Source organism: Talpa europaea, assembly GCF_964194135.1.
Source record: "Talpa europaea genome assembly, chromosome: 8".
NCBI classification, from domain to species: domain Eukaryota; kingdom Metazoa; phylum Chordata; class Mammalia; order Eulipotyphla; family Talpidae; genus Talpa; species Talpa europaea.
Window position 1 is genome coordinate 81,609,575 of NC_140075.1, and position 12,998 is coordinate 81,622,572.

The 12,998-nt window shown below is 40.8% G+C and overlaps 1 protein-coding gene across 3 annotated transcripts in view; it reads right to left on the reverse strand.

Moving 5' to 3' along the window:
- The window catches only part of SOS2 (SOS Ras/Rho guanine nucleotide exchange factor 2), a gene marked incomplete at both ends in the record, with an annotated part of 72,655 nt that extends 60,156 nt beyond the window's left edge, over positions 1-12,499 (reverse strand). For all 3 annotated transcript variants that reach the window (XM_084240418.1, XM_084240417.1, XM_084240416.1), the window contains one exon: positions 12,413-12,499. In XM_084240418.1, the coding sequence (XP_084096544.1) occupies positions 12,413-12,499 (87 nt within the window). The remainder of the gene's footprint in view (positions 1-12,412) is intronic.
- Between the last annotated feature and the right edge of the window lie 499 nt (positions 12,500-12,998).

Genomic DNA, 12,998 nt, shown 5'->3' on the forward strand with positions numbered 1-12,998 from the left:
AAATATGTGTATTTATTATTTGTCAATTATACTCAAAGCAAAAAACAATATTAAAAATGTAATATTCTAAGGTAGCATTTTTCTGATCAGTATGTATAGTTAAGAATCAAACAGGGCCTCCCTGGTGGCACAGTGGTTGAGCGCTGGGTTGCAAAGCTGCCCGCAGCCTCTGCAGCGCCAGTTCAATCCCTGGCCACCAGGCAAGGGTCCCACATGGCGCGCAGACCCCTCCTGCCGCCCGCTGCTCCCCTCAGCATTGTACTTCGTCAGTCTGCCTGTTCTGCTCTCCGCTCTGGCTCTGGTGAATTCTCTCACCCTCCCACGCTTCTGACTGTACCCAGTGCTTGTATAAAAATAAAAAATAAAATAAAAGAATCAAACCAGGGGGCCTCCCTGGTGACCTATAGGCTAAGTCTCAGCTCTATCATAAAGATGGCCCACCTCTATGGCCTGAGTTTGATCCCCTGCCAGGGAACTAACCCACATATGGGGCAGCAGACCTCTCCTGCCTTGCCGGCTGCTCTCCTTAGCAGTGCTTTTTAGTAGATCTGCCTGTTTTGCTCCCCATGCTGTTTCTGGTGAATCCTCTCACCCCCCTGCACCTCTGCACTATACCCCAGTTCTCCTAGGCAAAATAAATAAAATCTTTAAAAAAAAATCAAACCAGAGTTATACACTATAAACTCATAAGGCCAAGAATCATTTCTTACATTTTTTTGTTTCCTCCTATTTTTCTACTCCTTATTCCTAACATGTAATCTAATACCATGCCTTGTCAAGAAACCACTCAGTAAATTCTTGAATAAATTCATGGCAGCAGACATTTCTTGGCCTTGCTGAAATCTGGAGATTGGGAAAAATCAAGAACTCCATAAAATTTGTTTTTATTTCATTGGACATATACCTGAAGACTTGGTTATCCCATAAAGTATTACAAATGAGGTGATTCCTACTCTTAATGTTCCTCCATTTCTACTTTCTATTAATATTAACTTCTCTCTTATATCAGTGCTCTTAAATAGGGGCTTTCTTGACAGATTTTCACCCACTGTGGATTTATTTAAAATCAGAAAGTACATACAGGTCATCTCATTCAATTTAGCATACCTTGTTTATTGTGCTTCATAAATACTGCATTTCTACAAATTGAAGATTTGTGGCAATCCAATTCTATTGGTGCCATTTTCCAACAACTGAGATGATGGTTAAGCATTTCTGAGCAATAAAGTGCTTTTTAATTAAGATGTGTACATTGCTTTATTTTTTAAAAAAAAAGGTATAATGCTATTACACACTTAATAGACTATAGTATACTGTAAACATACCTTTTATTATGCACTGGGAAATCAAAATATTTGTTGTGATTCATTTTATTTGATACTCGCTTTATTGTGGTAGTCTGGAACTCAACTGGCAAATCCTCCAAGTATGTATGATGATGAAAACTACCATATATACTCTTTCTTTTTTTTTTTTTAAGATTTATTTTATTTATACAAAAACCGAGGTACAGGCCAGATGCGCGGGAGGGTGAGAGGATTCACCAGAGACAGAGCAGGGAACAGAACAGGCAGACTGATAAAATCCACTGCTGAGGGGATCAGTGGGGGAGACAGGAGAGGTCTGCTCACCATATGAGTTGCTCCGAGGCTGGCGGGGATCGAAACAGCGCTGCAGAGGCTGCAGACAGCTCCACAGCGCTGCGCTCAACTGCCTGTGCCACCAGGAGGCCCAGACACAGCCTTTCTTAAAGATATGCCTGGCAAGGGCAAGGTACTTACACTTAAGGAATAAAGCAGGTTTTCCTTTCCATTTCTTCCCTTTCACAACTGCTTTCCTCCCACTTTACCTTAAGAGAAAGACAGATCTCTTAACCTATCCTGTATCTCACTATGGGGTGTTCACCTGAGGTATAATTCAAAAATTAATTCTAGGACACTAAACAAAGAGACGATCATAAATATTTTTCATCACGTAACCTATAGCAAAAAAAAAAAAAATTCTACTGGGGAAAAATTTATGAGAACAGAGAAAAGAAAGTATTTTAAGAAATGCTAATAGCAATATTACCTTAATTTTTTCAGGAGAAAAAACTCAACACAAGTTTTCATACCTATCTTTCTATCTTACAATTAGAATTCAGAAGTTAGATGGTTAGCATGTGGCATGTATCAATACATTCATTTGAATAAAAAATTAAATCAGACTTTGTCTGAAGACAAATATGATTAGGCTAGTTGGCCTGACAAAACAGTCCTTACCAATTAGATTATATGTTGGATATTTTCTTTTTCTTTTTTTTTTAAAGATTTATTTATTCATGCATACAAGACCCAGGGAACAGGCCAGATGCACGGGAGGGTGAGAGGATTCACCAGAGACAGAGTGGGGAACAGAACAGGCAAACTGACTGAAATACACTGCTGAGGGGAGCAGCGGGCGAGACAGGAGAGGTCTGCTGCACCATGTGGGATTCTCGCCTGCCTGGCCAGGATCAAACCCGTACTACAGAGGCTTCGGACAGCACAGCTCAACCACCTGCAACACCAGTGTTGGATATTCTCCACAAAATTAATCAGTGTGGTAGGAAGAATTCTAAGGTGGCTCCCAAGAGTCCCTCCATTGGTATATTCACCCCATCTATTCTTCTACCTTTGAGTATGAGCAGGGCCTGTGAATATGATAGGGTATCACTCTGGGATGAGGTTACCATATAGAGCAAAGGTGACTGAGGCCCTTAATCAGCTGACCTTGAGTTGATCAAAAAGGCCTAAGTATGCCTGAGTTAAATCAAGTGTATCCTTTAAAAGAGGGTCCAGAAGTATGAGACAAGAAATATCAAGGGTATAAATTCCTCCTTGAAGAAGCAGCAAGGGTTATATGAAATCTAGATAAGAGCGGTGACAGTCTCTAGAACTGCAAGAAAATGAATTCTATCAATAACCACATGAGCTTAGAAGAGGAGCCCAAGTCTCGGATGACATGGCAATCTCAGTCATAACCTTGACTTCAACCTTGCAAGACCCTAAGCAGAAAAGCTAATTGTGTTTGTACTTTTAACTTATAGAGATGGTGAGATAATATGTGTTTCATTAAGCCACTCAGTTTTTGATCATTTGTTGGGCCAAAACAAAAAACTAATAAAATGAGCTAGACGTGCAGTTCCAAGGACTCAATGAAAATATATTTAAAGAATGTGATAAGGCAAAACACATTTTATCAAATAAACATTGTGATGGTTAAGATGTACTGAAATTAATGTTGTTTTAAATCTTTCCTGGATATATTGGCCTAAACAAAGTTCCTAGGTACAAAATACCTAAGTAAAAAAGCAACAGTTATAATTATTAATTGACAAGACCTGAAAAAGGTAGAAAATGAAAAAGTGACAATAAAGACCAAGTAACATATCATTTTTCAAATTAGACAGTTTCCAACTTTTTGCTTTGAACAAAATTGAAGGTGAACATACCTGAGGCGCTGGTTGACCTATTTTGACAAAGTTTTTATGACAGATGACTACATAATTTTTGACATATAATTTAAAGAAAGTTTTAAAAATGAGTTTGATTGCTTTAAATTTTTCATCTATTATGTTGACAAGGGTTTCAGCGCTTACATCTAGAGAAGTGAAAGAGGAATAGGACTGATGCTGAACTCTGATTCATTCCAGCAAAATCTTGTCTCATTCTAACAATAAGTAATATTTACCCAAGAAACATGAATTAATTTAAAAACCATGCAAACAGCTACAAACATCACTAATACATACTCAATAAAGCTTTATGATTTTTTTTAATTAACAACATTTATATACATATATATATATTTTTTTTTATAGAGGCATGTTTTTCATTTATTATATTTGTTTGTTTGCTTTGTCTATACATGCACTGGGCACAGTCAGAAGCGCGGGAGGGTGAGAGAACTCACCAGAGCCAGAGTGGGGAGCAGAGCAGGCAGAAGGACCGAAGTACACTGCTGAGGGGAGCAGCGGGCGGCAGGAGAGGTCTGCGCACCATGTGGGATCCTCCTCCGGTGGAGGGGGAGCAGCCGGGGATGGAACCGGCGCCGCAGAGGCCGCAGGCAGCTTCGCAACCCAGCGCTCAACCGCTGCGCCACTGGGGAGGCCCCTACATATATATTTTTTTAAAGCTTTATTTATGCATACAGGCCAGAGGTGTGGGGGTGAAAGGAGTCACCAGAAACAGTGTGTAAAACAGAACAGGCGGATTGAAATACACTGCTAAAGGGAGCAGTTGGCGAGACAGGAGAGGTTTGCTGCACCATGTGGGTCACCTCCCTGGTGGGGGACAGAACTCATGCTGCAGTGGCTGTGGATTGCTTCACAGTGCTGACGCTTAACCCCTTGCGCCACCAGGGAGGCCCCATTTATGTTCTTTTGATGAACTATATTCTATTAAATAACTCAAAAGAGAGGTTTAAAACTTTATGATTATAGGAGGAATTTTTAGAAATTTCATACACAGTTTTCTTTATTGCTGCAAAGAAGTATAAGCACAAAGATCAAAAACCTTTAAATACAAAATATATAAGAATTATGTGGGAGAAGTGTAATGAAAATTTCACAGAAAAAAAATTTCCCACTGTTAATAAAGCACTTTGCTGTGTTATTTTATAAGAATGAATGACGGATATCAAATTGTTGTGATATTTAGATTTCACTGGAAATATTTAAAAGACTAAGGAGCTGTTTTAAAACATCAATACCTAGAACACAGAAAAAATTATATCCTCTGCAAGTATTTGAATTTAAGATGAGCATTTTAAGATGTCAACATAAAAATGTGTAAAATTTTCAAAATTCCCTAGAGGATACACAGCAAAAAAAAAAAAAAAGTTAGACAATTCCTAGATTAGGAGAAAGAATCAAAAAGACTCAGTGTTGAGCAAATGTGATCCTGGTGTGACAATATAGGGAAGGATGATGACTCAGTATCTGGCTTGAAAACTGGGTGTATCATTCATACTGGAGATGTAAGTTTATGGAAAATGATAATAAACTTGGATTGGGTCATGTTGTAAATATCCTAGACAGAAAGTACAGAAAGCAGAGAAGGTAGCAGTTTTAGAGAAGCTATGGGAGCAGGTTCCCAGAGGAGAGGATGTTTGTGTGAACACTTAAATGCAGTAAAAAAGGTCAGTCATCCATGTTTTATCTGAGAGAAGGTTGTTCTAGGTAGAAGAAATAGCAAGTAAAAAAGCCTACAAATACAACAATCTATGTTTCTGCCCAGTGAGGGGAGAAATAGAGCAAAAAAGGGAGAACAGTAAATGAGATCAGAGGTAAAGGGGCAGGGAAGGGGACAGCACCAGATTACAGAAGGCCTAGCAGGTCACTGGGAAGACAGAATGACAGAATCTCACTAACCACTACTGTGCTGACAAAAGACTAAACAGGACAAAGATAGAAGAGAGGAGACTAATTAAGGGACTACTGTAGTACTCCAAGAGACTGGTAATGCTGACTTGGTCCCAGGTAGTAAAAGTGCTGAAGAGCAAGAAATGGTGATCGAATGCAGGTATAGTTTAAAGCAGAGCTAAAATGATTTGCTCACAGATTAGACGTGTGTTATGAAAAAAGACAAGATTCAAAATAATTCAAGATTTTTATTTTGAGCAACTATCTGAACAGAGTAGCTATTTACTACTATGGAAAATACTACCAAAAGAGCAACTTTTCAAGGGAAGAGGAGGAACACTATGTTGGTTGAGATGCTTATCACATATCTATGTGGAGGTATCAAAAAGCTGGACAGCCAAGCTCAGTACAGAGATATGAGCCAAAAATATAAACTTGGAAATCATCAGATATGGTTATGTGAAGTAATGAGGCTAGGTGGGATATTCAAGAAAGTGGTGTAAATAGAAATATAAGCCCAAATACTAAGCTCTGGAGTAGTGAGGATGATGTAGTCATGTTTGATAAGGAAGAACACACAAAAGAAAAAAACCTAGAGCGTCTAGTCAGTGAGGGGAAAAGACAGCAGTGTGGTGTGCTGGAAATCAAATGAAGAAAATAGTTCAACAAAGAACAGGAGATCAACTGTCATATGCTGCTAATGGGTCCACTGAGAAAAAAATTACAAAGTGTTATGTAAGAGGATGTTTGAGTTTACAAAATGATTTAGTGAAGAAAACTAGGGTACTGAAAACTATAACTGGAAGAGACAATACTAATGCTCATATATAAATCCTGATGTTATTTTCACCATGTTGTTTTATCTCTACACATTAAAATGTGAACTGTGTAACACCTCATACATTCAAAAGCTTCCTACTTACTATCATATGTTATGTAAAAGAAGAAAAGAATTTTAGGTTGTTAATTTTTAACGTGACTACATGAGATAATGCTAAATCCATTAGTTTCATTAAATTCCTTCCTGATTCAAATATGCAGGCTAACAGAGGATATAATCAAACTACTCTTCCCTTGAAAGAGAGGCCATGGTTAATACAAAAGACATATATATGCTTGATTTATGTCAAGTGGTAACACAGGTAATGCTTTGGACACTCAGCATAAAACACTTTAATGGAATATTATTGCTCCAAATATACCATACCAAAATTAAACTGAAAATAGATGAAGACTATTAAATCATGGCTGACAGGGAGCTAAATGCAGCAAGTTAAAATGCATTCCTAAAGCTCATCCAGTTCTGACTGAACCACTTGGGTCAGTTTGGGTCATTATTAGTTTGGAACAATTCCAAATGGCTCCCTTGTAGTTCTGCTGTTCGTCTACTGTCCAGTGGCTTTAGAAAATTCAGATTAGATTTTATGTCACAAAAATAATAGGATCTCTTATTTGTTTCTAGTGTAGAGTGGTAGTGATCTTTCAAAGAAGCAATTTTGATTAATTTCATCTAATACTTTGTAACATAAATAACCCTATCGGACTTCCTATTAGATTCAACCTAGTCAACCTAGTCTCCCAACTATCCAGTCTTATCTTCCTTTGGTCTTGGTCCTTTAAAACAAGTCACATTCCTAGTTTTGCCTTGAATTCAAATCCTTTCTCCTCCTTTATTTTGTTAATCTTATTGATTTTTCAGATAATTGTTCACATCTTCATTGTCTGTCTCTCCCAGTCACAGCCAGTTAGAATGGAAGCTTTATGACACCAGGGGCCTTGCTACAATCTCAGTATGAAGACTAAAGCCTGACACTCAGAAGATATTCAATAAATACATGAAAATATCCCCCAGAACACAGCACAAATGTTATTCCAGTAAAGAAGCCTTGACCCCCACATGTCAGTGATACCAATTTTATTTTCTTAAAGCACCTTACACTTTTCTTCTGAGCCCCAGTGCAATTTTCTAAAATAACTCTAACAACTACAAAGGCAGAAATGCTAGGATCTTTCAGACTTCACAAAAGCATTTTTGAATAAAAACCTTCCAATCACTTTTCCTTGCTATAGTCTGCTATTAATTAACTCAGACATTCTCTCACACCTCCTACATCTTAGTTATTTAAGAGCAAATTGTAATGACTGAGGTAAGGAATCAATATTTAACCTGAAACAAGTTAAACTGTAGTTCTGCTGTTCGTCTACTGTCCAGTGGCTTTAGAAAAGTCAGACTAGATTTTATGTCACAAAAATGATAGGCTCTCTTATTTGTTTCTAGCGTAGAGTGGTAGTGATCTTTCAAAGAAGCAATTTTGATTAATTTCATCTAATACTTTGTAACATAAATAACACTACCAGACTTCCTATTAGATTCAACCTAGTCAACCTAGTCTCCCAACTATCCAGTCTTATCTTCCTTTGGTCTTGGTCCTTTAAATTTTATGTCCGGAACAAAGTAATTTAACCAATTCTTTTACCTCTCTATGACATTCGTAACTATGGATAATGACACAACCAACATTTTTCTTCCACAGTTACCCTGGTTAAGAGTACCTTACAACCTTACAGAAAAGGCACATACAAGGAAATTATCAGGGACTTAAAAACATCATAAAATGATTTTTAAGGCATGTTTCCATATACAGAATGCTTACACTGTTTTTCTAAATATATAATCAGATAGTACATGCACTAAGTACCAAAGGCATTCAAAGACACAGGTGACAGGCAACATTTACAAGTATAGCTTACATGCATTTCATTCTCTTACATACACACACACACACACACACACACACACATCCCACCCCACCCCCTACCCCCGTAATACGATAGCTTCAGTGTTCTCTGGGAGTAGTGATATGAAGGCATTTAAGTTTCTGGCTCTTTTAGGGAAGATACATAATTTAATAGTAATGTTAACAAGCCATGTATTATCCATTAGTAGTATGTGATTGTGCCTGCTTTGCTTTTATAGTTCTATATATTTTTTTTATTTTATATATTTTTTACTTCATTTTTCATTTTTGCACAATGTATGCATTTTCATCTTGGTTATAGTCCCCATAAATGCTGTAGATGAAGTATTGTTTTAAAAGTTACAGGAAAAACAAAGTTAAAGAGCACATTTCTATTTCTAAAATTCTTTCATATATTAATTTTAGTGTTTGTGAATATTTTGTTTATTAATGTTAGTGTAAAAAAACCTCTTGCATTTTCTTTTTCTTTAAAGATTTATTATTATTTATGTATGTATGTAAGAACTGGGGTGCAGGCCAGAAGTGCGGGGTATGAGAAGATTCACCAGAGACAGTGGGGAGCAGAACAGGTGGATCTACTGAAACACACTGCTGAGGGGAGCAGCAGACAAGACAGGAGGGGTCTGCTGCACCACATGGGTTAGCTACCTGGCCAGGAATTGAACTCATGCCTCAGTGGCTGGTGACAGCTTGATAGCTCTGAGACTTTAACCCCTGAGCCACCAGGGAGGCCCAAAAAAGAGGTCTTGCATTTTCTATGTCAAAAATGTCAGCTTTGCCAAATCTATATGGGGGGAGAGGAGGGCATAAAAATAAGCAAAAAAATGAAAATAAGTAGAAGCGATTACTAGGTGTTCTCTAGTGCACTGCACTGCTAGAACCTTTGATTGCTCTCTAGTAACCAGGAAATTTTACATATCTAGAAATTAATTTAGAGATATTTGGTACAGTTGCAAATTCTAATTAGGAGAAAAGTGAACATAAAACTTGCTGTTTATGGGGCCTCCCTGGTGACGCAGGCAGTTGAGCGCTGCACTGTGAAGTTGTCCACAGCCTCTGCAGCGCGGGTTCAATCCTGGCCGGCCGGTGAGAGATCCACATGGAGTGGCAGACCTCTCCTATCTAGCCCGCTGCTCCCCTCAGCAGTGTATTTCGTCAGTGTATTTCCCCGTGTTCTGTTCCCCACTCTGTCTCTGGTGAATCCTCTCACCCTCCTGGGCATCTGGCCTGTACCCTGGTTCTTGTATAAATAAATAAATCTTTAAAAAAAAAATTGATGTTTATGTTCCTGCATGATATTCACTAATTTTGTATCTAACTCAACAATCTCATCTAAATATTCCTTTACTAAACTGCCTATAAATAGCGACCTTCTCGAATTTTCATATAAAATGGCTTTACAAGCCCCTTGTAAGTAATGAGTTGACTCAAAATTACCGACACATGTTCATTTATATTTGCATGAGAGTTATGATTTTACCTTTCTGAAAGTTTCAACAGTTTTGTAGTTCCACCAAGTTGCCCATCTGGGCTAACCTTACAGTCAATTAAACTACATTGCTCTTTTGCACACACCTACAGATACTCCTTACAGCACTCTGAGCTCCTAAATTGCTATCTCATTTGTATAAACCAAAACCTCAAAGTTTGGAATTTTCAGTCTAGATGGTAAAAGGAGAGCCTTTGCTTTTATTCATCTTTTTATCCTTATGATCCAGCATAATGCCAAGTAACTAAAAATTGTTCAATAAATGCTAAAGAGGGGCCTCCCTGGTGGTGCAAGGGGTTAAGATGTAGCACTATGAAGCTACCTGCAGCGAGTTCAATCTACCCGCCAGGGAGATGACCCACATGCTGCAGCAGACCTCTCCTGACTCACTCCCTGCTCCCCTCGGCAGTGTATTTCAGTCAGTCTGCCTGTTCTGTTCCCCACTCTGTCTCTGGTAAATCCTCTCACCCCCCACACCTATGGCCTGTACCCCAGTTCTTGTATGCATAAATAAATATTTTAAATAATAAATATATGAATACTAAAGAAAGCTAGAGCACACCACATATTCAGTGGCCAAACCACTGAGGAGGAAAATTCTGGCAGTAACATATTACTGCCTCTACTACTATAAATCCCCATAGTCTTTGGGACTATCTGGTCAGTAGGAAGGATGTCAAATTTTAAATGCTTTCAATGTGAAGGCCAGTCTCCTCAGAAATGGCAGGAATTCTCACTGTACATAGACATGGGTGGCAGTTACATACCAGAATTCAACACATCCTGCAAAGAGTGAACTTTGAGCTCCTTAAGAATTACAACTTTGCAGCAGACACTACAAACCTACATGCTGCAATACCACAAATACCACAAAACTGGTCATAATCAGAATTACTAATACAAAAAATTTTCCAAAAATATGAAAAATGTCTTCCAAAGGAATATGCCTCATTCTATAACGGTAAACTACTAAATAGAAATCACTTTTTAACTCACCTCAAAGACCAAATTTATTCAGATGTATTTATTCTATAAACAAAGGATATAAGAATGGTGGAATAAGATAACACCAATCTGCAAGGCACCTGAGTTCCAGCATAACACATAAATACAAAATAATAGTCTCACCACAACAGACTAAGAATGGGAGCTAGTCATGGCTTTATTTTCAGTCTAACCTGAAAAAATAAATCTGTATCTGTGGATGAAGGATGACTAGGGTCAAAGCAACCTAATGAATAAGTTATGTAACATATACTAAAAAACTATTTGCTGCCCCAAAGTACTAATAGATAGATACCTGCATCACACTGTCAACAATGCAGGCCCACCTGATAACTGCACTCACTCCTTTGTGGTGGAAGGATAAATTGCAGTCTAAGTATTTCCCCCTCTGCTTTCAACTCAGGCCAGAGTTCATTATCCACATTCAGCACACTGCATTTCCTTCCCTCTCCTTATAGTATGCCTATGGAGGGAAGGTCAATTTAATATTTTAAACACCTAATATAAAATGTCTAGTTGCCCTTCCTGGCCTCCACCAAGTTCTTTAAAAATACATAGCTTGGAATTTGGCCTAAAGGAGGCAATGTCTCCCTGTAAGAATTATGAAAATAATGAAAAATCTGAAACGCAATACCCGAGAAAAAATTTTTAAAGTATAAAACTTTTTTAAATTTTAACATAATAAAATACACTACCCTCCTTAATTTGTAGAAATTTAACATAGTAAGATTTCCTTTCTAATTACAGGGTATTAAATTAGTGCTTTTATTATTTTAAAATTTATTCTGGGTTATTTTGCACAAAAGGCAAAAGGACTAAGTGCACCAATAACAAGGGAAGCACGTTCAGCAGGCATGCTATCTAATCTGCACCCATTTAGTCTTTAAATTTCCCTTGACTTTACAAAAGGATTTATTACAAAAATGGTAACATGATTATTACTAAATCCACAGATAAAGACTGACACCATCTACAGGAGTGTCATCCATGCTAGCGATGCGCCGAAATTTTATTAAAGATTGCTATTTAGAAGCTGCTCCGTTTTTGCACGCTTAAAATGAATCCAACTGCTAAACCACAAGCAGTGAACACAGTGACCAAATTTTAAGGGGGAAATCTCCTGTAAACAAGTAGGACACCTTTTGCATGGCGTGAGGAGGCATTTGAAACTAACCTAAGACTTGCAAACAGAAGAAATATGTAGGTTTCACTGACATTTCGCACTTGTGAAACACATCCAAATTACAAAAAAGCACTGCCTCTTCAGCGAGTGGACAAGCAAACGGCCTAGGGGGAAACCCCCGAAGAACTAAACTAAAAGTAATTACCGGGTCTGGAAATGTGTTTTTGTTTTAGAAACCTCCCAAGTACCGGCGGGACTTTCTCCTGCCGACTCCAGCCTGAGGACAACAAATTGGTCAACGGCGGAAGTCGCCTGACGAAATGACTGCAACATGAAATCCAGTTTTATAATCACAACAAAACTTTCCTTCCGGGGCCAGGGAGAAAGTTGAGAAAATGTCCTTGTGGATGCAACAGGCAATTATGCATGCCCCCCACCCCACCCCACCCCACCCCACCCGGCCCCGTCCCTCGGAGCCCCAGCTCGGCCCCGGCCCGCGCGCCTGGAGGATGTGCAGCGCCCCGTTAGAAGGTCGGAGGGGCCGCGGGGCAGAGCACCCCGCCCGCCGGCCGCCCGGCCCAGACGCCGCAACCCGAGCCGGCCCGGCACCTCCCTCGGCCCCCGCGGTCGCCCGGGCACCCTCGGGCACTGACCTTCCGCAGGGCCGAGACCAGCAGTCCCCGCCATTTCGGGCTGTTCTCCTCGCTGAAGAACTCGTACGGTTGCGGCGCCTGCTGCATGGCCCCGGCGGCAGCTCCTCCGCATGGGGGGGCGACCCGCGGGCCGAACCGGGCCGGGCCGGTGGCCTGACAGGCCGGGCGCCAGCCGCCTCGCCTCGCCGGCGGCCGCCGCCTCCCGCCCGGGCCGCGGGGACGGCCGAGGCGGCTCGGAGGCGGCGCCGGCGAGCGGGCGGGGGCCCCGGGGGCGGCCTCCTCGGCCCGGGCGGCCTCGCCTAGCGCTGCGGCCGCAGAGGAAGCGCGGCGGCCCGAGAGCCCCGGCGGGCCCCGGCGGCGACCCCGGCGACGGCCTCCCTCCGCGGCGGCGCCGGCCCGCTCCTCGGGCGGCTCCTCCGCCTTTGTCTGGGCTCGCGGCCCGACGCGGGGACGACGGATCTCGCCCCCGGCCCGACTCCCGCTACGGCCGCGGCTGGCGCAGCGCGACGGCGGCTGCTCGTCTCCTCATCGCCTCATCCCCGCCCTCCCCGCCGACTCCGCCGCCCGGCCGGGCCCGCCCGAGTCA